The 25,759-nt window shown below is 39.7% G+C and overlaps 1 protein-coding gene across 2 annotated transcripts in view; it reads left to right on the forward strand.

The window, feature by feature from the left end:
- The first annotated feature begins 15,248 nt into the window (after positions 1 to 15,248).
- Positions 15,249 to 25,759, forward strand: part of spon1b (spondin 1b) — a 73,984-nt gene continuing 63,473 nt past the window's right edge. The window contains exons 1-2 of one of the 2 annotated variants that reach the window (XM_054776211.1): positions 15,249 to 15,702; positions 17,725 to 17,831. In XM_054776211.1, the coding sequence (XP_054632186.1) occupies positions 15,483 to 15,702; positions 17,725 to 17,831 (327 nt within the window). In that variant the 5' untranslated portion in view covers positions 15,249 to 15,482. The remainder of the gene's footprint in view (positions 15,703 to 17,724; positions 17,832 to 25,759) is intronic. The other variant, XM_054776210.1, reaches the window with a different exon arrangement.

The following is a 25,759-nucleotide window of genomic DNA, read 5'->3' on the forward strand; positions in this document are numbered from 1 at the left end:
ATAAAGATAAATTACATTTATCTTTGCTTTGGTGTGTTCCCTGTTTTGCGCAATCAACATTGGTGTACCACTAGAGGGAGCATATATACACACCATAAAGCCTCGAACTCCCATAGACTGCTCTCTTCTTGCAGTACGTGCATCTTTTTTCCAGGTTTCACATTTTAACTGTCAGTAATGAGTAATGAGAAGTTAACCGCTGTGAGCAAATTAGCAGAGAAAGACTCAAAACACAGGCAACTTTGTGGTGTGCATTCCGTTCTGTTATTATCATGATCAAAATCATCTTTATTAGTATGACAAAAACACACACACACACACACACACACACACACAAGCAACATTAAATAATAGCCTTAAGAAAAGTTTAGGTTACAAATCAGTTAAGAAAACGGCTGCAGTTTTGTGAGCTGGTTCCTGAAGCTTATTGACAAAAAATTGAAAGAGTGTTAAAGCTAATAACGAGGGGTCTCGCAATCTCGTGAGATGAAAACATGAAGACAAAAGCTGTCTCGCGGGAACAGAGCAGCCTATCACAGTGTGAGCTATGGCATCACTACTGTGAATGATAATACACGCAATATGGAAGTGAAAGTGTACGAGGCAGGATTGGAACCACACATGAAGTGCTTTGTGCACACTATAAACCTTGCAATCCAACCTACCTCTGTCTTTCACTCATCATTGGAATGCTTTTTTTTATTCAACAGCAGAAAGCAGAAGCTGTAGTAATTCTACATTTGATCAAACGTACTTAAGATTTGTCAAATCAAACACGATCGCTGCATATGAATCATATCAAAACACTCACAAAAAATTCACTACTTCCTGCTTCCGCACTATAAACATCATGGGAATTGTACTTCTTGTAATGTAAACATAAAACTACAGTAATCTACTGCAATCTACAATCTATTTTACATATCTCTTTACATAACTACATATGAACGTGAATGATTAGTAGTAGCAGCAACAACGGCCGTCATTATTTTAGCTGTCATCATTTTTAGTTTTTGTTTTGTTTTGTGGTGGAAAAAAGTTAAAAGCTTGGAAACAGTTAAAAGCATCATGCTTAGTAGGTTATGCATGGAAAGTTATACAACATTTCAAAATGTACCTGCATTTTGTGACTCAGTTAAATGAAAAAGTCTGTTTGTCCAGTCCCATATTTTGTTATTGTAGTTTTCTTAAAGGTGATGTTCTTTTTACAAGTGTTTGCTTTCTACTTTGTCAATGAATTGGAAAGGCAGGTTAGATATTGGTCTGTAGGTGGTTGTGACAGCTCATGCCTTTGCAGGGCTGCCGTGTTTATTTTCCCCCTGTTGGTATGTCTGACTATCTGTCTGGAATTTGATGCAGGTGGCACAAATCTTTCATTTCATCCAGTCAAGCTGGATGTTCTTTACTGAGTTCAGATAAGATCTGGAGCCATTACTTTGAAATCTAAATCTAAGTTTGGCTGTATCTGTGCCAGCCTTATGCTCTTCTCGCCACAATAATGCAATGCTGCATCTCAGGGGGCTTTCCGATCCATAAAGTGACAAACACTACAGTGTGTATTTTAAACACCACAGCAATTTCCATCAAACCAATAGAATAAGGACGGAGTGGGAGCTCAGTTTAAATGGGAAAGCGAACATTTAATCACAAAACTATGACACAATTGTGTTGCTCGATCATGACACTCTTAATTGTGTGTAAATATGTTGATTGTTTTTTAAAAAGGTTAATTGAATGACACATCTTTATTACACACACAAATGTAGTCGTGGGTGTATGAATATTAAAAAGGTGAATTCAATATCAAAATATAGTCAACCATTGCTGTTCAAATGTCTTTGTTTTTGTATGATTTGGTTTTTGACGAAAATGTTGCCTTGGCTCTCTTACACTATCTCTGATACTGCACAACATTGCACCCAACAAACTGCTGTATTTTACCCTTTAGTGACTAATGAATAAATTAGAGGAAAACCTTACTTCATAGACCCAATTAGTTCCCCATGAACTAGCTAAGAACCCAGAACTATGTGTGTTTGGACTGTGGGAAATGGGGCCGCAATGAAGTTCCTGGTCTTTTTTTTTGTTTTTTTTTTTAGATCGGCCGGCATAATCGAATTCCTGGTCATTTTTTAGTACTTTCTAAGTACCTATGACCCTTTAAGCGGGGTTTGGAGCGCTGAACATATCTGATTGGATGACTACTTTAAGCATTTTATGACCAGCCATCAGTTCGCATACATGAGACATGCATGAGTTAAGATTATTTGTGCATTACGTTGTAATGTAATTGGTTAAGACACAAAAGAGCAGTATTGTTGGTCAGGAATGAGTGGTAGAATGCAACACTGTGTTGTTGTTTTGCTGTGGTGTGTTTCTGTGCAGCGTTTAGGAGGAATGAGACAGCGGGACAGACACTTGGACATCTTGCAGGATGGAGAGCTCAACCTGGGCAGCAACACGATGCTGCTCCATTTAGAGGGCCTGACGACGGACATGGAGTTAAGGATCCGTGCTGAATTGAGGAGGGAATATAAGAAAATGACACTTTCGACTAATGATGCGGGGTGAGTTTCATGGCTGGTGAGGCACTGACTCCAAAGTTTACATGAAGGCCCCCCTCAGGTGTGGCAGAGAGCTGTCTGCCTTACTTTATGTCTTTTCTCCACAGTTTATTGTCCCATCAGCAAGAATAATTTGATCTGGAAATTAGCTAAATCAGTGATTTTTTTAGTTAAGAACATGCTTAATATTATTGCAATCATACAGAATATACATTTATACACAAATCAGAGGACAAATATTGATATTTATGTTATGTTATCATTATTATTTTTTGTTTTTTCATATTGACAGTAGTCAGAATGTCACTGCTTTAGACGAGGTCTACTAATGTTTTTCTACGAATGTTTTTCCTTTTAGCACACATTTCTTTTTGCACACATTTGTATTGCACAATAAACGTATCATCTTCAGTGTCTGCTCATTAATCTTGCATATCATATGTGTTTGTTCTACATTTTATACATTTTAATCTATAGGTAGTGTGGTATTGCTTAAGCACAACTGTTATTTCTAAAACGGATGATGTGTTTGGTAAGTCAGTACTGTCCAATCAAGTAAAGTCGTCATCAGCCTGATTTATATAAACGTTCCGCGGACCTTGTGCAAACACAAAACACAGGAACCTTTTAGTTCCAGAAACTACAGTATAATTACCAAGAACTAAAAGTTCCTGGACATTGTTTGAAAAGAGGCTATTGTGTTTGAGTGTCTTGCCTGCCTCCCCCATACCTCTATGTGATGTACTCTGTCTCTCCTCATTGCTGATTCATCTCACCTGCATCAGTGAAGAAGCTCACGACGCCTGGCTCCCCACCAACCCTTTGTCACATTGTTGAGCTGACTGTTGTGGCAGCTACTCTTTTGGCGAGCCTGTTTAGTCAATGCCAAACTTATTCCCTCGTGCCTCCTCGGAACCATTTGTTCCTCAGGATTCCTGGCACGCTTTTACTTTTCCTATCTTGTCTCCATGCACCACTTAAGCCTGCTTTCTCGACAGCCGACCTGTCAGTTCTATGCTCTGTTCTACAGTATACTGCCAACCTCACATCAGCCTTTTTTTTTTTAAATTAACAATACAAACAGGAATGGCAGGGAAAGAAAAATAAGGTGCACGCATTGTGGGGAAAATCAAAGAAGGTCCACATGGTTCCAAGTATTTTTGTATTTCGTCAGTCATGTTGAAAACATACAGAAATTCATAGATGATATTTTCCAGTCTCTTGTTAATTTGGTGCAAGTCTGGACCCCAGATGCAGAGGTGAGAGACAGGTGAGGCGAGTTCAGTGTTTATAAAAAAAAAAAAAAACGCAAAAGGCCTGATTGAAGCCGGTAACTACTGGAACACACCCACAAAAACAGTAGTACGGCGAATAACAGGGTTAAGCAAAGTAGCAGGGAATAGCAGCACATGTGTAACACAGGAGACCTGGAGGAATAAACCGGCGTCTCCCAGCTGGAAGCAATCAGCATAAAAAGTTTGGCAGTCATCAGCATCAGGTGCGCCCAGTAGCTCCGCCTCCAGCCGGGACCAGGGTATCTGGAAAGAAAAGAAAGAAAACAAGGTGGAGACAGGGGCACAACAACAAGAGCACGTGGAACATGACATCCCGACTTTCATTGAAGTTTGTTTTGTCTTGGCGACACTACTACAAAATGTGAATTACTTGCCTGCATTTATTTCAAAATGAAAGTAATCATAATTTGATCAATTGATTAATAATTAATCATAATTCCGTGAAATGATGTAGCACAGATGAAACAGACTTTTGACTCTTACCACACAGTCAATCAGGTCTCCCTCCTGCTCTTCAACTCCAAATGTCTGTATTTTCAGTCTTTCTCCTCTTACTCTGAGAACGGCTTCTCATACTGACCTCCACGCCAGCGATGGTTCAATTTGACTGAGGGTGAAATAGCTGTGGTGAGTATCAGAGTCGTTTGGATTTGGAAATGGAACAGAGACGCCCGTTCATGTGGACTGTTTAAAAGGGTGTTCTTTTTTGTCTCTGTCTCTGTTTTTCATGAATGATTTATTATCTTTTGAGAGTATGATTATACTGGATGTATGGAAATTAGATTGCATGCTTTGTGCTAATGTGCTACATCCTGCCTGTTTGTTCGAAATGTTCTTTCTCAGAATTTGTTGATGGACAAGCTTTTACAGAACTTGGCTTGCATGCGTTCCAATGAGAGGAAATGGCTAATGGAAAATACATTGCCTTTAATGTGGGGATTAATCTTGGCCAGTTGAAGAGAAAATACATGCATGCATCCTTGGTGTTACACACAGTGCTTCACCACTCCCCGCAACTCGGATCATCAGACCTCCGTATGTTTCTGCAGTTCATACTGCAGCTTTCCTGTCACTTCCCAACTCATTAGAAAATGAAGTCAGAAGTCAAGTGTGACATTTTATGTTATCAACATGGGGCCAATATTGATGACCTCACAGACTGAATCACCGAATAAATCAACTTCATCATTCCATCAAGGACCGTTTCCCCAACAACAACAACAAAAAACTTGCATTACAATATCAGGAAACGCTTCATTTTCAGGACAGAATCAGGCAAGCTATGCAGGATGCAGGCTAATTCTGCCACTTTGTTGGACTCTGGTACTGCAATTACCTCACAAGATGTTATTTCTTGTCTTTGAAAGTAAAACTCAGGAAACATCCAAAAACCTCCTGTCTGGTACCACAGAAATGGCTACGGACTTGTTGGACTGACATCACATTGCATGAAGGTGATGGAGAGACTAATTGTGGCCCCCCTACGACCACAGGTCAGTGACATACTAAAGAAAAAACGTCAAAAGCTGCGTTTCCACCAAGCAGTTCACCTCAGCTCAGTTCACATCTGTCAATATTTGCATCACAGAACAAGGGATAATAACGTAACAGCACCCCGACCTCCGATGCAAGTACATTTTTTACAACATGGGGTCGGGCGTGCTGGTGTAAAGACCTGACTGCCTACTGTGCTTAAACCGTGTTATTTTACTGCCGTGCTTCTTTTATTTTGAAGGTGTGAGCCTATCAGCTTCAGGATGTATTACACAAATGTTGCCCGAATGTTGGACCAGGAGTTGTGTTGCGCCGGCAGAACGAGCGAGGATTTTTTTGTTTTCATGAAAATTGAAATATGGGGAAAATACAAAAAAATAATTCAACTAAACTAATTAAACTGTTAAATTAGGAACACGTCCGGAAAGAAAGGGCACAATATGGCAGTTTCCCGGTAATAGCGGGAAGGTTGACGGGTATGGCTCAGTTTAACATATCATGGTTTGTTACACCCTGATCAGGGTCATTTTTGCATGTAGTTGGAGTGGTAATAGCTGCATAAGATAAGTACAATTACACTGAAAATAGATGTAAGATATTGTAACACAACAATATATTTTACAAAGAAGAGAAACACAACACAGTACAGTGCTGTGTGCTGACATATCTGGAAACAAGAAACACAAATGGTATAAACTCTTATCTCCACTGTATGCATCGTATTTGGAAATGAAATATTTACTTTTTTTCTCACTTAAGATTTACAGTAATCCCTTGTTTATCGTGGTTAATTGGTTCCAGACCTGACCGTAAGAACCAAATTCCGTGCAAGTGAATTCCTTATTCCAAGTCTGGTGCTTGTGTGTCTCACCAAGCATTATAGTAAAATTACTGACTCGGAGTGACCAGTGTAGATACATATTTTCTCAATTTCAATGCGCCTTCTTAATGCCTTATATTTGAATTTGAGTTAATTTTCGCCATTTTTACACTTGAAAATGCTTAATTTAGGCAATAAATACGAAAAATGTCTTAAATATGTATTTTTGTTTACTAATAATAGGCCGTATTCAACCATGAAACAGTAGGATTTATTCATTAATACAGTATATTTTTGAAAAACCGTGATAGAGTGAAGTGAAATTCGAAGCGTGACGTGGCGAGGGACGACTGTACAACAACTTGTAACAATTTGTTAACCAACAAATACATAGCAATGTGTATTTGTACATTACACGTACAAAAGCTTAGTATTGCAACCGGTCATGAAGAAGTACCGTAAAGCACCGTGTATAAACCGCACTTTTTTTCCCACTGGTAAGAAGCAAAAAATCCGGGTGCGGTTTATACATGATGACAGGTCTGTGACCAGACGCAGAAATTGACTAGAAGTCCATTTTAGAATAGCCGGCTGTGGGTCAGACAGTTGCTTTGACTTTAACGCCCTCTGCTGTACAGTTGCTGAAAATGCTAGTGTATGCAACTAACTTATGACGGCTGTCTGTATTTTCACACAGTGAAACGATCTCTATATACACTGAAGCTAACCTAAGCTTCCATTAAAACATTGCAGATGATGTCAAATACAATACAACGTTGGATGCAATGCAATAAAATAATAATAGAGAAAAAGAGAAGCAGTGAAAGATATCAAAACATCTCTGAAAATTGCGAATTTCTTTATTTTGATTTTTTATTATTATTATTATTATTATTATTATTAATCTGTGCTTAGCCATAATATTAAAGAGCTAGATGCCGAAGTTCAGATTTCTCCTTTATTCTTCTTTTTGAAATTGCTTAGCACCTTTACGCATGTTGATTTAAGATGAAAGATTTGGCAAGCGTTTATGAACTAAACATTTTTTTTTTTCCCCGCCGTGAGCCTGAAAATGGGGGTGCGGGTAATACACGGGTGCGGTTTATACACGGTGCTTTACGGTATTAAAAACCACATGCTTACATGACTAATATGCAAGGTTCGGGTTAAATATTCAAATTCAAAAACCTCAATTTTGAGAGCTAGATACATGCAGATACACACTTTGGCATATTTACAAATTCATGTTCGGGACGCTTACTTTATTGAATGTGCTTTATGCTGTCTTGTCTGTGCACTTTTATAACCAGTTATCAATATGTGTATGTGTATGAGTAGCAGAGGTGGGAGAAAGTCAGTATTTTGCAAGTTTCAAGTAAGTCTTTAATCTCAAGTCTCGGGTCAAGTCTCAAGCAAAGTAATCTACACCCTCCTTTTTTGTTCTTAAACCTTAACGAATGTTAATAGATGCAGTCAATGAGGCAGATTCTGTTTTAAAACTTGACATAATGACATATAAACGATCCCGTTAGTTGAATACTTTGAATGGGGACACATTTTACTCAACACACTCACTGAAAATGTCGATGTTTTCTAGTCATCTGACTAAAGTCCGAGTCGGGTTCCGAGTCATTGATGTCAAAGTCCAAGTCAAGTAGGGAGTCTTTGATGATATCGTCAAGTAAAGTCATCAAAATTGCAACTCCAGTCTGACTCGAGTCCAAGTCACGTGACTTGAGTCCACACCTGATGAGTAGCCAGCCGTGCTCATGCATCATTTTGCTGCTGGGCCATGTTGTAAAACTTCACAATTGATGGATTTCTCCTCAACAGACCTGACATAACACAGTTTGCTGCTGGGCCTTGCCACCATATTAGAGTACGTTAGGTCGGTGATATAGGACATTTCAACAAACTTTATACAGAGCCAATGTAATTACTCCTTGTAGGAGTGAGTCCCCACAAACAACACACACACACACACACACAATTTTATTTCACCTTGCGCCACTACTCTGTCAGTATCAGATACAGTAGATTTCATCAGGTCCTTTAATTTGATATATGGAACACATTTGTCTGAGATGGCTATTGGGCTGGGATCCATCAACTGTTAAATGAATAATATAGAGGGCTATAAGACACACTACAGTTGGGAAACACATTATTTAAAAAGAAAAAACCATAAGTAACCACCTTACACTGATGACCAGAAGTGGGAGAAAGTCAGTGGGTTTCAAGTCTCCAGTAAGTCTGAAGTCTTTAATCCCAAATTTCAAGTCAAGTCTCAAGTAAAGGCAAGACAGTCATAAATCGAAGTCATAAATCAAAGTCATAGGCTTGAAATTTTCAAGTCGCTACAAGTCATAAGCACTGTTAAGTGTTTACCAAAAAAAAATACCATCCAATTGTGACTGGAGTCTGACTCGATTCCAAGTTGTGTGACTCGAGTCCACACCTCTCCTGATGACCATCATAACCAGGGGAAATGATTTACGCAAAACCACTCGAACAGCAAGATAGTTGGAATCTACATGGTAATTCTAGATTCTGTGTCTTTTAGAAGGCTTTCACTGAAAATGTGGTCTTGAGTTGATTTCTTTAACGGCCTACTACAGTACGGTATACCGCTAGCTAACGTGTGGGAGAGCAATAACGTCACATGTTTTTTTCCCATCCAGCTAATAGCAAGACAGTGATCTGCTTGTTTTTGGGGTTTTTGTTTTTAGCAGATGAAGAGCAGCCGTGATTTTCAGCAAGCTAGATTTAAAGACCATGACATTTGAAGACTACATGGTATAGTATCACAAAACAATCAGTCGAACTAGCTATTGGCGAGCTAAACCATATTTAAACAGTCTCTATGTCACGGTGCGGTTAGGTGCCGGTCTGGAAACCCCAAATTCTGAGGCTGGAGGCAGGTGTGCGAGTACAGAATTTATTCTGCTTAATAACTCAAACGCAAAGCGATGGTGACAAAACAGGTTCACCATGAAGAAATTGAACACAAATAATGGCGGTTGAAGGCAGAGTCTGCTGAGCGCTAGTAAGAGACTGGAAACAGTACTGTTAGGCTAAGGAACGCATACAGCTGGAGCGTGGTGTAGCGAAGTAAGAGACTGGAAACAGTACTGTTAGGCTAAGGAACGCATACAGCTGGAGCGTGGTGTAGCGAAGTAAGAGACTGGAAACAGTACTGTTAGGCTAAGGAACGCATACAGCTGGAGCGTGGTGTAGCGAAGTAAGAGACTGGAAACAGTACTGTTAGGCTAAGGAACGCATACAGCTGGAGCGTGGTGTAGCGAAGTAAGAGACTGGAAACAGTACTGTTAGGCTAAGGAACGCATACAGCTGGAGCGTGGTGTAGCGAAGTAAGAGACTGGAAACAGTACTGTTAGGCTAAGGAACGCATACAGCTGGAGCGTGGTGTAGCGAAGGTATAATCCGGCGTTCTCCAGCTGTCAGTAGCCAGCCTCAGTAGTGGCGTAGGCACTCAAATTCAGGTGCGTTCAGCAGCTCCGCCTCCAGCCAGGAACTTAGGATCTGGACAGAAACACAAAAAAGGCACGGGAGACAGGGGTAACCAGCAAGAGCCCGTGGAACGTAACACAATGATAGCCCAAACTTAGGCACTTGTCTTGAGAAAGCTTAGCACATTAAAGCAGTTCACGAGGAAGCAGTGATCTTTGCTGGGTTTCTCAAAGAGGCATTCTGATGGTCTAGTACTATAATACATACAAAATTTGCCATTTGTTGCCAAACAACAAATGCATATGGTACTGGCACGGCTGCGGGACTCAGAGAAAGCACAATACAATATAACACACACATGTGTCGTTAAAAACACGGGAAAACTATCAACTTTAAATGTGACAAACACAAATAAATTAATTAAGAAAATGATTCGAAGATCATTTTCATCATAAAGGGGGAAGGTACACTTTGTACCTTGTGAACTCGCGAAATCAGTCAAATACAAAGAGTCCTCATTGCAACAGCTGTTTCACATGCTCTGCTTCTGCGCTACATCAATGTGTGTCATCTGGTTACAGGTGTTCCCCATCACCCCCAGGTGCCGTGGTACAGTGAAACAAGATCATGACTCTCATTGATTCTGCGTTATGGTGAGTAGTATTATATTGAATATATCTTGATGTTGCAATAACAAATAAAACAAAAAAAGAAATGAAGATGCACTGACTGCCTTTGCATTATGTTAACTGTTGTTTTGATTGTGTACTGTTTTGTACGCAATCAAAAAAACAACCGCCCAGTACTACCCCCAACAGCTACCCTCTTGCGCTATTATCATGCATGCAGGTGGTCCCTGGTGCAAAAAAGACTGATGTTCTACTTCAGATGTTCAATGGGTTACACTTTCACAAGATATACTGAAGTCTCATGAGAGTTTCTGGAGTCTTGCTTGTCACGTAAAATGACATTTTGACCTCCAGTTTGGGACTTTTTAAAACTTTTCTTTCTGGATTGTGTTACACTGGCTGTTTTTTGTCTCAGACTGAAAGGTGCCTAGGTTGTTTTTTACACAACACCTTTGTCAAGGCTATGAACCAGACTCAGGCATGCATCAGTTTATATTTCCTTCCAGATGGGCTCCATCACACACAGCCATGCTGGTCAATACTGTTTAGTGTAACTATCTCCAGCTCTAGCCCAAAACTGGTTTCAATTATATAAACCTGTGCAAGTTTAGACACACGTAGGGTGTACTCGGACAAGGCCATTCGTACCGTTGCAGACTTTGGCTCAATTCCCCCTCCCTCTCCTAGCCTCTGCTCACACGCTGCAAAGACAGACATACTTGAATCAAGCCAAATTATCTTATTATTGTTATCAGCGTTTCGTATTTCAAGCAAAAAATATTTTAATGGAGTAAACTAAATTTAAAGTTTAAGCAAGTTATTCTTATCAAATAGCTTAGTTAAGTAAAACGTTCTAATAACAAGGTAAGATTTAAGTCAAACGCTCTTATAAGATTCATATATTGAGATAACATGTGCTTTTATGAGGCTAAAAAAAGATTACATAGTCTAGATTTAAGGATATTGTTCTTCATTGATCTTCAACAGAGATTTTACCAAAAAGACAAACAACCATTAAGCCTATGGACAATTTTTAGAGTCACCAAATAACCTAACATGTATATTTTTATTGGAATTTGGGAGGAAGCCAGAGTATCCACAGGGAGAACATGCAAACTCCACACAGAGCTGCTCCAGCAGACATATGAACCCAGGTCACCTGATGCGTCCAACATGGCAACCGCTCCAGCCACGGTGCAGCCAACATTTATTGTCGACAACATGTTACCATATTTGGTTACTTGTGCACATGCTCACTATTCCCATGCCGTGTTGATCACCACACTCATTGTTTTCGGATGTCTGAGCTGTTCAACAAACATGAAACATATTCAAATTATATGAATGGGAAAAGTGTGATTGTGTCTAAAATCCTTTGAATTTAAGAAACCCTATTGTCATTAGTGCCCTGTCCACACGGCAATGCTCCTTTTTTTTTGTGGGTTGAAAAAAATGTGCGTCCACACTGTGCAGGATTAGTAAATAGTTGCATCCAGACGGGAAAAGATCACTGAGTGAAAACAACGTAATACACAAGGCACACCTACGGGTGGTTATGTGAACAGACACGCAGACAGAACCGCGTGACACACCAAACCATAGAAGAAGAAAGAACGCATGCGCATCAGTCCATCTTCCCCTTTCCAAGGCCCAGCTGGATTTACAAGAAGTGGAATTACTTGTGCGAGTCAACATGGAGCATAAGACAACAACATATCAGGAGAATGTCGATTGAGGTGAATCATGTCGAAATATTCAGATTATTATGTTGGCTTGTCATTGAAGATCATTTCTGGTCATGTGATGGTGATGAGGTGACGGTGGGTCGGTGATGTCATTTCAGATTTCTATTTTTTCACCTTGTTTTCTTAAAAGAAATGGAAATGGCCAATCTACAAGCTCACAACACATTTTCCAAATATTCACCCCTGACATATTTACAATCAAGTATGGGATCCGCCAAATGTAAAGTGGGATCTTTGTATAAAAATGTTAGAACCACCGCACTACAGCGTACTTAATAGACCATTTGAGCATTTGACCTTTGTTATGTGCCTTATTTGAAAAAAATCATTCAACTCTAGTTGGTGTTTTAAAGTTCTGCGGGGGTTGCTCCAAACTTGTCTATTAGTGATAGCATTGCCATTTAGGCTTATGGCAGTGATATCACTGACAAGTAGACCACCTCGGCATGCTCCCGGTTGAACTATTCCATAAATAGAGAAATAAAGTGGTTATATTAAAGTGATATGATGCAGTTCTATATTCTTTCAGTGTTGATCATATAGTACAATCAAGGTCGATTCATTGTTGGAGTTGATTGGAAATTCAACATTATGTCAATGTTGATCATTAGAGTTAAATCAAGGTTGATTTATAGTCACAATTAATTGGCAATTCAGTGTTATTTCAATGTTGACCACAGCGAGCACATTCAGTGTTTTGTCAATGTCAGACATCAATGCTGATTCCAGTCTTCAGCCTGACAATATTTCAATGTTGAGTCAATCACTTTCTGGGTAGTGAAATATGTGATTATGTGAAATATTAATGGACCGTAAGTCCATCATTTGAATGTTATTTATTACAATAACTTTGTAAAAAGAATGAATGTTTACAGGTTGATCAGCTTGTGTCTTGTCATGTATCTGACTATTCTCTGAGTTTACCTGTGCAAAGATTTTGCTGGTATATCAAGGAGGTTGTTTGGCAGATATACACGACTTTTTGCTTTAGGACGTTTCACGGCCTAAATAAGTTTGGGGTGATTTAGTGCAAGACTTGTTTCTTTTTATGTTTATTTTTAAGAAGTAGGTTAATGACTTGAATCATTAACCGTATTGCTATTACAGCTTCCTAATATTAGTCAGTGATGACATTTTCCCTCGAAATGCCAATTTCTGATCTTATTTCACAACTGGAAGTTGATATGTGTTAAATATACACACATTACAAGCAAAAATATCTTGGATTTATTTGTTTTCAAACTTGTTTTCCTGTGAGGAATGAAGGTAAAAGAAATGTTACTTCTGAGGGGAAAAATACTATTTTTGCGCATCGATAGCTTGTTATGAGACTCAAAATGTCGTAATACTAGTAAATACAGCAAAGTCCCTTTGATATAGAAGGCTTATTTCAAGAAATCTAACTAAGCCAATTTTGACATTTTCCATTGGCAGATTTTTCGGCTTTTCACAAGCAAAAATATCTTGTAATGCTGGGACTTTTTCCACTTTTTTGAAATTTAGTTTTGTGCAGTGCACTGAACATTTGTGCCTTGGCCGGTTTGCTTGTGCCATTACTTGTACACCGCTGTATATCTGCAACTTTCCTGACTTTGTGGCTTATTTCCAGTCTTATTTCAAGTCATTATATTTATTTGTATTGTGCAAGGTGGCAGCCGTCATTCATGACTTGCAAGAGCAGTGCTCACGTTAATTAAATGACATGTCGTTGTTATGTATGCAAGTGTATCTGGCGAGTGTGCCGTGGGTTTGGCTTTTGTTCCTTATTTGGAGTCTTCCTCTTTATTTCTATTATGAGATGTGAATGTTTTCATTATGAAACGGCAAGAGGCGATCACAGTAGGCCTACAGTCATTCTGTAAGAAGTTTCAGGTGGTCTTGGCACAAAGTCAGTCTAACTTTAGTTCTTTTTTTTTTTGCTGAATTAAAAAGATGATTTGCAAATGTCAAAAAGGAACTAAATCTGAGAGTGAAAAATGCATCCAGCTATATTGCAGTCTGCTTCAAGCCACGCAGCAAAGATAAGAGTTTAAACCCTGCATTTCCATAATCCCTTCTGACTTTGTCTTTTACTATGTAATAAAACTTGAGGAAAAGAAAGAGCGAAGGAGTTGCTGCGAAGAGTGTGACACAAAAGCTTCTGAAACTCTTATGGCTTAAAGGTACTCTAGCCCCCCCGCTGGTTACAGTAGACAGTGCACTTTAGTGCGGAATTGGCACAGCATGCATGTGATCCTGTGTGAAAGGAAAATAGTTTATCTGATGGAAGCAGCTCCCATTTAAATGAATGAGTTGCATTTTAAAGTTGTCTCAGATATACTGTCTAGATTTACCGAAAACAAGACTAATTTATCACTGATTGATAAAAACTAGCGTTTCAAGAGGTCCTCCTTTACGAATGAGTTGCGTTTCTTGGAGGTGTCGCAAGTTGAATTTCGGTGTAATTCAGAATTTATAGCCAAATTAACACCAAGTCACTCACACCGTGCACAAAAAAGATACAGAAAATACAGTAATCTATACATTCAACATATTTATACAAAGATGCAAGCTATTGCTTTCGATTTCATAGAAGCGAACCATTTCATCCAACCTTTATTCTTGATGATGTTTGGAGTGGTGAAGTGGTTTGAACCGGTCGTGCAACCAGTGATGATCTGCGTTTTTCCCCCTTATTGAGCATTTTAGTGATGTCTGGTTTCACTTCCATGGTGGTGGCTTTCCTTTTCTTTGGCGCACTGCCTTCGGGGGAGTCTGCCTTGGGTTTGGGTGATATGAAGACGGGTGGGAGGCTGACGGCTGATGTTGCCCTTCGTCAGTGTAGCTGTGCGTGAGTACGCATTGTTCTGCTGCGCATACAACTCTCGCGAGGCTCATATTTTTTAACCAAAACGCTTAAGTCGGAACTAAGTTATATTATGAGACTTATGTAACCACTCGGCCTTTTAAACCGAGGACCGCCTGTATTTAAAATTCCCTCTGAAATTTTCACCTCTGATGGCATTCAATGGGATAGGTTTGCATCTATGAGTGCGATTTTTTTTTATTTGCTGTTTTATGGCTACTTTTGTCGCGCAATATTGAACAAAACCTGCTAAAAAAACAGTTAACGAGAAGCTCCAGCACACTGTGTGTGTGTGTGTGTGTGTGTGTGTTGGAAGGAGAGTTCCTTCCCTCGCTCTGAGCCTACGAGACAAGTGTGTGCGCTCACTTATTGTCAGTTATAGGCAGCTTCACTGATCTGGGATCAGCAGCAGCTCCTGTCACTGCCCCTTCTTTCTCTCCTCTCCTCCAAAGAAGTGCGCTCGCAGTCTATGGCGCCATCCCCACCTCTTCACCTTCACTTGTGACTGACACGCTGCTGAGGATCGCTGCGTGCGAGTTTCTTCAAAAAGGAGCTGAACGACTTTTTTCTGTTGATTAAAAGACCACCGCGTCGTCGCCTACGGGCTTCTGGCATCGCGATGGGAATGCTGCTGCTGCTTTTGTATTATTATGCGCTGTCGAGTTTTGTGTGCAACGCGATTGCTTTCGTGGAGGAGCCATCCGGAGGTAGATCGGACGGGTACTGCGGGCGTATCCTCCGGGGTCAGACACATGGGACCCGGCGGGATGGGCACCATGAGTTCCGTCTCAGAGTGGAGGGGGATCCTGAAACCTACCAACCTGGCAGCACCTACAGAGGTAGGGTTTGGTTTTTGCCTCCGAATCTGTGCTTATTACTCCTGGTGGTAAGTCCAATGGAGTGCTAAGAAGTTTTTTAAAAGATCAAGAAGCATGTGGGCTTGGAGTATTTTTCCAAGTTCAATGACAAGCCACACCTTGACGGTGTCCAAAATAAACATACATTTAAGAGATATATGTAAAGTTTTAATATGAAATATGAGTTTATCGCATCCAGCACATATATTTACCTTGGACAATTCAATTTTACACACGCAGGCAGCTTCATTTTGTTCTGCTCATTATATTACTAGCATATACTGTATCATGTCAATTATCAAATCAGCAAGTGGTTACTTGTTAAGAAGTCACTCATTCTTGTGAATTAAATGTATTAGAATTGGTGCCAAATTCCTCAAACCACTCACACACCCTCCGGGCTTCAGCAAGAACAGAGATAATTAGACTGCTTAATGTTGTAATGCCTGACCTATATTCACTTCCTCACCTCTTCCTGCTGGAAAGTGGACACACACACGCACACACACACACACACACACACACAAGGATCAGCAAAGATCTGGCTCCAATTAAGCTGACCCCCAGTATTTAACCATCAAACATCCTGCTCACAGATATGATTTTAAAACACAAAGACACAAAGCTCAACTGAACAGAATTGATTCAATGTTTTAAAAATTTCACCACCACATTTAAGTTCGGAAAGTCCAGTTTTGATTTTTTGTCGCCTTGTTTACACTCTCCTTGAATTCATTCTTATTTTCACACTTAACCTGTGCAGGGTCACAGTTGAGCTTGACACTATCTTTGGTAAGAGGCGGGGCACATCCACTGGTCACCAGTCAATCACAGGGCACATACAAACCATTCACACTCACACCTAATGAAGGGGGTATACGGCGAAGCGAGTTTAGTGGGTTAGCGAGCTGTGTTGAGTTGAAAGCCAGACTTGCGTGTCCAGTGAAGTGAGCTCTCTTTTAAAGCAGCTCTATCACCATGGTAACTTGGGCTAAACTCATAACCTGGTCGGGACCAAGAAGACAAGAAGACACGGGACAAGAAGACACACTGCAAAGGTTTAAAAAAAGAAGTTTTGCTCCAATGTATTTATTTTTAAAATGGATAAGTGTTAAAATGTCAAAGTTATGCAATGTTGAGCGTTGATAAATTAAGTGACTAGTCGGGTATAGTTAGTATAATAAATCAGCGTTAACTTGCCCGTTACATGCTCAGCGTTATTCTGTCATTCCTGGCTCTATTGGCGGCAACAGTGTTGCTTTTAGCAGTCATAATCTTCAGGGGTCTCCTCATAACGCTCCATAATAATTACGTATTCATTTTTTGTAAAATACACTGGCTGGGATCGTTTCACTTTTCAGCGGAAGTAGAATAATATGACGTCAAACACCCCCTTTCATGTGAACGGGCACTTAACACAAAGCCGAAAACTGGACTTGACAAAGTAAGTTGATAACCACCATTGCGGGACCAATTGGGATGACTGATTGCGGATGTTAGGTTTTGTCGAGTTACATCTTGAGCACAAAGCCTGGGTTTGTTGAGCCAATTTTGCCGTATACCCCCCCCCCCCCCCCCCCCCCCCCCCCCGTCTCCAATTAACATAACATGCATATATTTAGATCGTGGGAAAAAACAGAATCAAACCAAAAACAAAAGCACGGAAAGTGTGATCTCTGGCTGCGAGGCAACTAGTTAATCACATCTTCTGCTTTGCTGTTGCAGCTTTTATGAAACAAATTGTTACACTTAAAGGAAACAATAAAGTTACAAAACTCAACACTGAAAAAAAATGCATTCAAATATGCATTTGCTGGCTTATTCGTTGCAATTTCCCTTGCTTTTGGATGTTAAGTCACTATTTACAGTGTTCTGCGGTAGTAATGCTACTTTCTCACCAGCATCTTGCAGGGTGATCCTGCATCATTGCAGCATGAACCTGATAGGCAGGCTTTACTGCTCAGTGTCGGAGGTGTTAATATACACTCTCTGTCCTCCCTACAGTGATCCTCTTGGCAACCAGCCCTGCTTATTTCAGAGGTTTCACCCTTATTGCATTGAAGGAGGGCAGGGAGGGCACCGTAGATGATGACTACACCGGCCAGTTCCAGGTGAGACACCGCAGAAGACTCTCTGCACTTTAAGTTTGAACTTTCGATTGAATGAAACTATTTGCATGATTTAATGCAATAAGGGGTCCTTGCTGTCTTCTGAAACTGTGGTTATAATGAGGTGTTGCTGAGAGATGTAAGACGAGTCTACATTGGAAGCCAAAAAGCAAACATCTCATGTTGTGGTGTAGGAAGAAACGGAACTCTTCCAACTGTTTGGTGCTGCTTGACTTAGAGACTGACGTGGCGTTCTTCCAGATAAGTAACAGATATCTGTTCTAGCAGAAGATGGGGAGGAAGGAGTGGGAAAGGAGACTAGGGAGAAAGTTATGGCGCACAAAGAGGTAAATAGAGGGAGTTTGAAAGAGCACAGACCAGAGATGTGAGTGATTTTGCTAAGTAGTAACATAGCTCCTGCTGAGAAGCTGCGAGCCACCAAGGAGAAAGCCAGATTTCCTCAATTACCTCCTGTGCAGTGTAAACAGGAACACACATCTGTGGTTGTGTTTGTACATACGGACTGTAACCGGACTCCAAGCAAACAGAACAGGGGGTTTCTTTTATGGTGCTAGCAGCTTAGAAAGGAAACCCTCCCTTCTTGGTTGTGACGTCTCTCTTTAGTTGTTTTGTTTGCACTTTTTATGGTCCAAAATTAAACTATTCTGCTCAAGTGGGGCGTCCAGGAAGTCCTTTTTAAATGTTCTTCTATTTCTTATGAAAGCAATTTCGATGTATTAATAAGTGCATTTGCGTGCAGCATGATGAGATGTCATGATCATGTTCTGGATCCACACGGAAACGTTTTCAGGTCAAAACAGCAAATCATTTTACCGTTTCAGCCACTCATCCACACGGAAATGGCGTTCTAGGTGCCCTGAAATAGTATTTTTTGACAACGGCTTCCAGAGGGGGAAAATCTGAAAACGCCGGCTTATATCGCGATATGTCGATATTTAATAAAATATTGATATTTCTTTTAAGTACGTTATCAAAAACAAGCATATCGTTCATATCGATATAGACTGGATTTGCCGGTTTCATGTTTCAAGATGGTGCCGCCCGAGGGGCAGCTAGTGACAGCAGCTCCATTATTTTCCTCTGCGTTTTTAGTGTTTAATAGTGTTTTAGTCGTATTTTCTTTTTTTTTGTACCATACTGACCTCTTAAGCAAGTGTGCAGCTATGGATATTAATTACTGTTGGCACACAATAAACCTTGCAATCCTACCTGCACTCAGCACTCGCAGCGTCACTTTTTTGCTTGGGTGAGCCAGATACTCTTTTTAGACGAGTATCAGTTACGGATAATGCATTTTTGCTGTGTACGAGCATGAAATGAATACAGCGTCATGGAAAATTCTCATTGGGTTACTGATGTATTCACTCTTCGCGCTCTGTGATTGGCCAGTCACACACAGTGACTCGCGCCTCCCTAGACAGACTCGCTTGGTGTCCCATTAATACCAAAATTTGCGTGCAAAAAGACCACTCTCCTCGCACTCACAATGTCTGAATTTGCGGCTCCCTGTGCTCGCTACTCACTCTCGGTGGCTGAATAAGCGCTCACTGCTTCTTATTGGTCTGTATGATTTTTTATTTCCGTCTGCTTGCTTCTAATTCGGCTGGTGATATAAAGTCAGTTGGAAAACGTTGCTTGTAGTACTGAACGTGGTGATTTTGAGAAAAATACAGTGAACATGGCTGACAGATTATTTTCCTGTTTGCCATCACTGGATGTTTGCAAGAATCACAAATCACAATCACACAAATCATCCATCCATCGATTTTCTGTGCCTTTTATCCTAATTAGGCGTAGCACACACAAATCATTAAAAAACTTAAAAACTTCATTAAAAAATATGTTCTGTAAGTGGTTATTTTACGTTTGTGATTAAAAAATGTAATTTGAATTTCAATTTTGAGGCTGTTCTGTAAATAGTTTTTAAACAAAGAATAAATATAGCAACTTCTGATCAATCCATGTCAATTACAGACTTAAAATAATGTACTGATTTAAGCCCCACCCATTCCGATTAAACCACGCCCACTACCGGTTTATTCCCCGCCCGCAGATTAGATTGGTGAACAGATACAGATAGTGGTGTACTCCCTTGTTTCTACTGTAGTAATTCTGTACTGTTTAAACTTACTTACGATTTGTCAGATCAAAATATGATCACTGCATAAGACTTTTGTCCAAGCGTGTGATAGTAGCATGGTTCCGCACTCTCAGCATAATGGGTCTGTAGTTCTTTTAGCATAAACATAAAACTGAACTACTGTACGTCCCTTCCTGTTGAAGGAAATTAATATTTACTGGCTGAACTCCAGAGCAACAGGTGGTCAGCTTTCTGCAATCAAAGGAGATGGAAGTGGATTTTCATAACGCCAATACATGCATTCAGCTGTACAGAGGAAATTACAACACCACATCGTCATCATAAAATTCAATAAAGACAAAACAGTGCTGCTGAAGCAAATAGAAAGAAACCAAGTGCATTCCTTTTCAGGTCAATACAGGGCACATATTTTTGGTTCTAAATACGGGACAATTCTGTTTTTCAAGGGACCCCGATTGAGGACTGATTTAAGGCAACCTTCATGGAAATTAGCTTTGGGACATCGGACCACCTCGAGGGATTGTTCCTAATGGGCACCATTACAGGGTGTGGTCCCCACAAGCTTTTAAGCCGTGCATAAAACTACACAGACTTATCCACAAATTGTGTTTAAGCTAAGTTAGTTTGACACACACTAGCTAACTACAAGGTGAAAGGCTACTTAAAGATCAAGAAGCAATTTGTGAAGTTGAGAGAACATCACATTAAAAAAATACAGCTCAAAGTGAATAAAGCAAAACAATGGATGGATGGAAGGATGGAGAAAGTCAGAGTAACCGGAGAGAACCCACACAAGCATAGGAGAGTAGAACTGCAACAATTAATTGATTAATCGATGGTTAATCGATGAATTGGGTAACCAGCCTCTCAATCAGCCTTTCAGCCTCTCAAATGTGAATATTTTTTATATATTCATAGGTCATCCATGAAAGCAGACCTATTATCTTTGTGTTTTAGCCAAAACAAGATATTCACACATATCAGCTTTGACTTTAGAAAACAGTGATGGGCATTTTTGCCTCTCTTCTGGTATGTTGTGGACCCAACCACTAACTGTAGGCGTTTGCTTCATATTAATTTGGTCCATCTATGGCCTAACCGATTACTGCATTAATTGAAACAACAAGCTTCAGATTAATCGACTAGGAAAATGAACATGATTGTATTTTTTGTACCTTTATTGTTTCACTGAAGCTATTTGACAAACATTTGGATTTTTTATTATTTAACATTATTTTAACAGACAACCTGGTGTTTGTGCGCTTAAATCTTCTATTTCTGAAGAAAGAGGTGGAAATTAAATGTGTTTTATAAAAATGCGATTAATCGAAAAAATAATCAACCGATTAATCGGTTATAAAAACAGTTAGTTGCAGCCCTATAGGAGAGCATATAACTGCCCCACAGAAGGCAGTCAAACAGAGCAAGGCAGCGGTACGAACCACTCTGTTACTATGCTGTCCACTCTCAAGCATTTTTGAAACTTCTCTTAATGTAAACATGTCAGATCTGTCGTCTCATTCTTATTAATGCCAGCACATATGTGCCTAGCAAGCACCTCAGTGCCAGGGGAAGCCCAGAATAGAAAAACCGTGGGATGAGCTTGAGTAAAATGATAGTTGATGTACTGGATTTTGTTGAATACATATTGGAGAATCCATCAGACATGTTCTATTATGGAAAATACAGTAATTATTCATACTTTCATGTTCACGCAGAAAATGATGAAGTTTTTGGGGATTTTTAGACATGTGGAACTGCGAATGTTTAGCTGTCCTGCGCTTCGTGGACTTTGGTGGTTTCTGAGATCAGTCCCGGAATGCATGTTGAATCTCTTTCACTTAAAGGACACAATTGAGAGTTACTCATCAATATTTTATTATGATAATTCTCAGTCTTTGTTTCTTGCAAGCTAATTTTTGAAATCTTTGCTAACGCTCTTATTCAATTGAAACTTATGTTCAGACTGTAAATGACAAATGTTAAAGCGTAGATAGGTAGTGTGTGAGTCTGCTTGTGTGTTTTTCCCAGCCATCCTTAGATTAGAGTGGGACATGGGTCATATTTATCTAGGGCAGCAAAGTGTTATTGCTCAGGGAGACAAACGGAGAATGTTTGGATTAGGGGAAAGATGAGCAGACGTGATATATATTACCAAGCACATTTTATCTAGGGTTGTGGTTTAGCTTGGGATAAACAAACCTAATCATTATAAGTGTCTCAACCATGGCAAACGTTTTATATCAAGACAGTTACATAAGCTAAACAGAACTCATAAGGCTTTAGGAATACGCTGCAGGGTTTCCTCTGGGATTTTTTTGAAGCTGTGGTAGTCGGCTGCATGGGAGGCGGACTGCCGCCGCTGTGTCGTCCCGCTGCGTTTCTCTCTGCCTTTTCTTCCTCTCCTTTCCTGTCAAGCGCCAACAGGACAGACAGGGGATTCCTGTGCACGTTTTTCAACATAAAGCATAGTGAAACGTTTTTATGATATTTGATATTGGAATTTGATATTATAATTCAAACTAATTGTGGTCAGTATTTAAATAATAGGCTATACATGCATCTATTATAACACAGGGGTGCTCACACTTTTAAAATGACCATGTCCCTAAGATCTACCTCCTACTATAAACATAAGGAATATATGTATCTAGTATATTTACATTATAAATCTGAGTATTTACGTACATTGTACATGTATATCAGGGGTGCACACAATCAAAATGATCTAACTGTTAGTATAAAACACAGCATATATAAAATCTAACTGGTAAACGTTGCAACTACTTAGGGCTGGGTGATATGTCGATATTTTTAAAATATCGATATTCAGTTTAAAAATGATATAAAAAACAAGCATCTCGTTCATATCGATATAGACTGGATTTCATGCGGAGGTCTCATGTTTCAAGATGGTGTCGCCCAAGTTGCAGCTAGCTAGAGCAGCTCTGTAGTGCTTTATTCGTACTTTCTTGTTTTTTGTGCCATACCGACTTCTTACGCAAGTGTGCAGCTATGGATACTAATTTTGTTACTTTTGTAGCTTGTGTCTTGTCTTGCTTGTTGGGGGAGACACATTCATTCCCGGCTCCATCGTTTCAACTTTGGAGCAGCTGTTAGCTTTGAGCCACTCACCCCTTCGCCGAACGACCTGAGATCCCCGCTGAGATGCACAGAAGAGGCTGCATAGCGGGAGTGAACAGCGGAAAAGATGTTATAAAGGTTGCTGTATAAAGACGGTATAAACCATGTTTACCGTCTGTCACCATGGGGAACGTGAGATGGAAGCGCTACCGCCGCTAACTCGCCTGCAGAGAGGCTACCGTGAGTGCAGCCTGATTATGAAGATTATATTTTACTTTTTCTGCACTGCTCAAAAAAATACAAGGGAACACTTAACACAATGTAACTGTCCACTTGGGAAGCAACACAGACTGACAATCAATTTCACATGCTGTTGCGCAAATGGAATAGACATGGAATAGTGTGTTTTTCCCGCTTTAATTTTGAGTGTGACCCCAAATCACAGTATTAAAGGGCATCAAAACAGTTGATATCATTCAGTAATTCACAATTCAAATCAATATGGCAATAAAGATTGTTACACATAATTCCTCAAGAGTTGTGTACATAAACCAAGTAGTATGTCGGTCAAAATAGCTAAGTAGCGTATCAAATATTACAGATATCTATAAGAGAAATTAAAGGGATTGCAAAAGACATTGTAGCCGAAGTGAAGGCAGCATATTAAAAAGCTTTCAGGAAAGGGCACATTTTCCAATTCATTGTGAAATAGTAGTTTGACAAACGAACGAGGAGAACACACATTTCTAACAATTGACTTTTTTTTTTACACACTGTAACTAGCCGCTACAAGTGAAAGGATCATTTTTGTTATAGATGTAGACATCTTACTGCTGAGTTGGTTGCATGAAAGTTGCATTGTCGCGGAAGCACGTTAAAAAAAACAACAACAACAACAAAAAAATCATTTCCAAGGTGTGGCGGATTTGATTTTACCGTGGCGCTGCGCCACGATCCATTACATGCAGTGGAAACCCTGGGCCGTGTAAGATGTGTGCATGGCTAGTTAGCTGATAGGAAGGATAACCACACATATGTGATTTGAAACATGCACAAATACTTTTCAAGTTCAACTCATGCAACTCTCTTTCTTTCATTTACAAAGACAAGCGTACGCTCACTTACTCTGTTCTCGTGAACAACTGTGTTATTTACACTGTTCTTATTTAACATGCATGGGTGTAATGTTTACATAAATAATACCCTGCTCTGCATTGATCTGAGTATTAAATGCATAATTAATTCAAGGACTATGGATGTGGGGATAATCTTTCCACTACACGACTTTGGCTGTGTCATATTTTACCAGTGTATACATACTATATACACTCATTAAACATTTCTTAAAATATTCACCACTCTTACCACCTACCACATTATTCAAGTGTCATTTATCCGTATCTGTTTTTCAGCATATATTAGTGTCTGAGCAAAATAATTATGGTGCATTCAACGTTTTTTTAAACATTCTTCACACGTTAGTATTTAAAAAACTTTTTTTTTTTTTTTTTTAGTAAACCGCCCACCAACTGCTCATAATTAGCAGAGGACATCAGGTTGTTGTACAAACATTAAAGGAGACATATTATGGAAAACTAACTTTTTAATTGCTTGTATCTCTGGGGTGCTTGCCAAACCGTTAATTGTAGCTCCCTTTGTTTTTCAGTAAGTTGTTCCGATTTTGTGTGGATTGTGACGTAACAGTCTGGCTAATAAGACCAGTGACATGCGGTCAGAGGAAGTAGGTGAGGCAGAGCCTGCCTGAAAAATAAACAAACGAATGATGATGACATAAAATAGCTTATTAATATTTGTCCATTAAACTGTATTATACATGTATTTTCTTGTTTTTAACATGTTCTTAATTACACAATCCTGAATTTGAACATTTCTTGATCAAATACAGTGCGGAAAACTGGCTGCCGCCAGTGTTTCCTCTTGGTTTATTCGAAAGCCCCGCCTACCGTCTGAGTGCACTCAGTGAGCGCGCTGAGTTAGGTCATCGTGCCTGCTATTTTCTGTTTGTCACCTTGTTGCCAATAATATAATGTTGCAGAAACATTTATTAAGCACAATGACTTTCTACAGCCTGTGTAATGTCGTTAATGTACAGTAAGTGTGACATCATTGTTCTAGCTAACTGGACAATAATATACACAGATACGTCATACGGACATCAGTGCAAAGTGGATGCATTTTATTCATGATTGTTAGCCCTTCTTGTTGAGATTCCGGATTTTAAACAGGAGGAGAGGAGCAGGGGAGCTCTTTCTGCCGAAGACCGAAGTGTATAATGTCTTGACTTCAGGGCTAATTTCTTTCTTTCCCTCCGGTGACTGCAGCTGTACAATACCTTTTAATTACTGTTTATAATTACAAATTGTATAATTACTAATTAAATACTTATATAACAAAGACATTGTGGCCATTAAAGGTGGAAATTAAACAAATAAGTCTCATATGGAGTACGACGAGGCTATAGAAGGACACAAGGCAAATACGTGACGTGCAGCCTGACAGGTTTTTGTTTGCACTTTGCAAAAATAAATACTGATGCCAGTAAAATGCAGTTTGAGGCACACAACAACACAAAACTGTTGTGTGTGTGGCGACACTGGAGTGCTACTCCTTTGAGTGTGAGTCTGCTTAAACACAAGAAACACATTCTTGCTAGCAGTGGGGGAAATAATCGATTCTTAGATGCATTGCGATGCGGACATTGACG

This window comes from Dunckerocampus dactyliophorus, chromosome 5 (genome assembly GCF_027744805.1).
Source record: "Dunckerocampus dactyliophorus isolate RoL2022-P2 chromosome 5, RoL_Ddac_1.1, whole genome shotgun sequence".
Classification (NCBI taxonomy): domain Eukaryota; kingdom Metazoa; phylum Chordata; class Actinopteri; order Syngnathiformes; family Syngnathidae; genus Dunckerocampus; species Dunckerocampus dactyliophorus.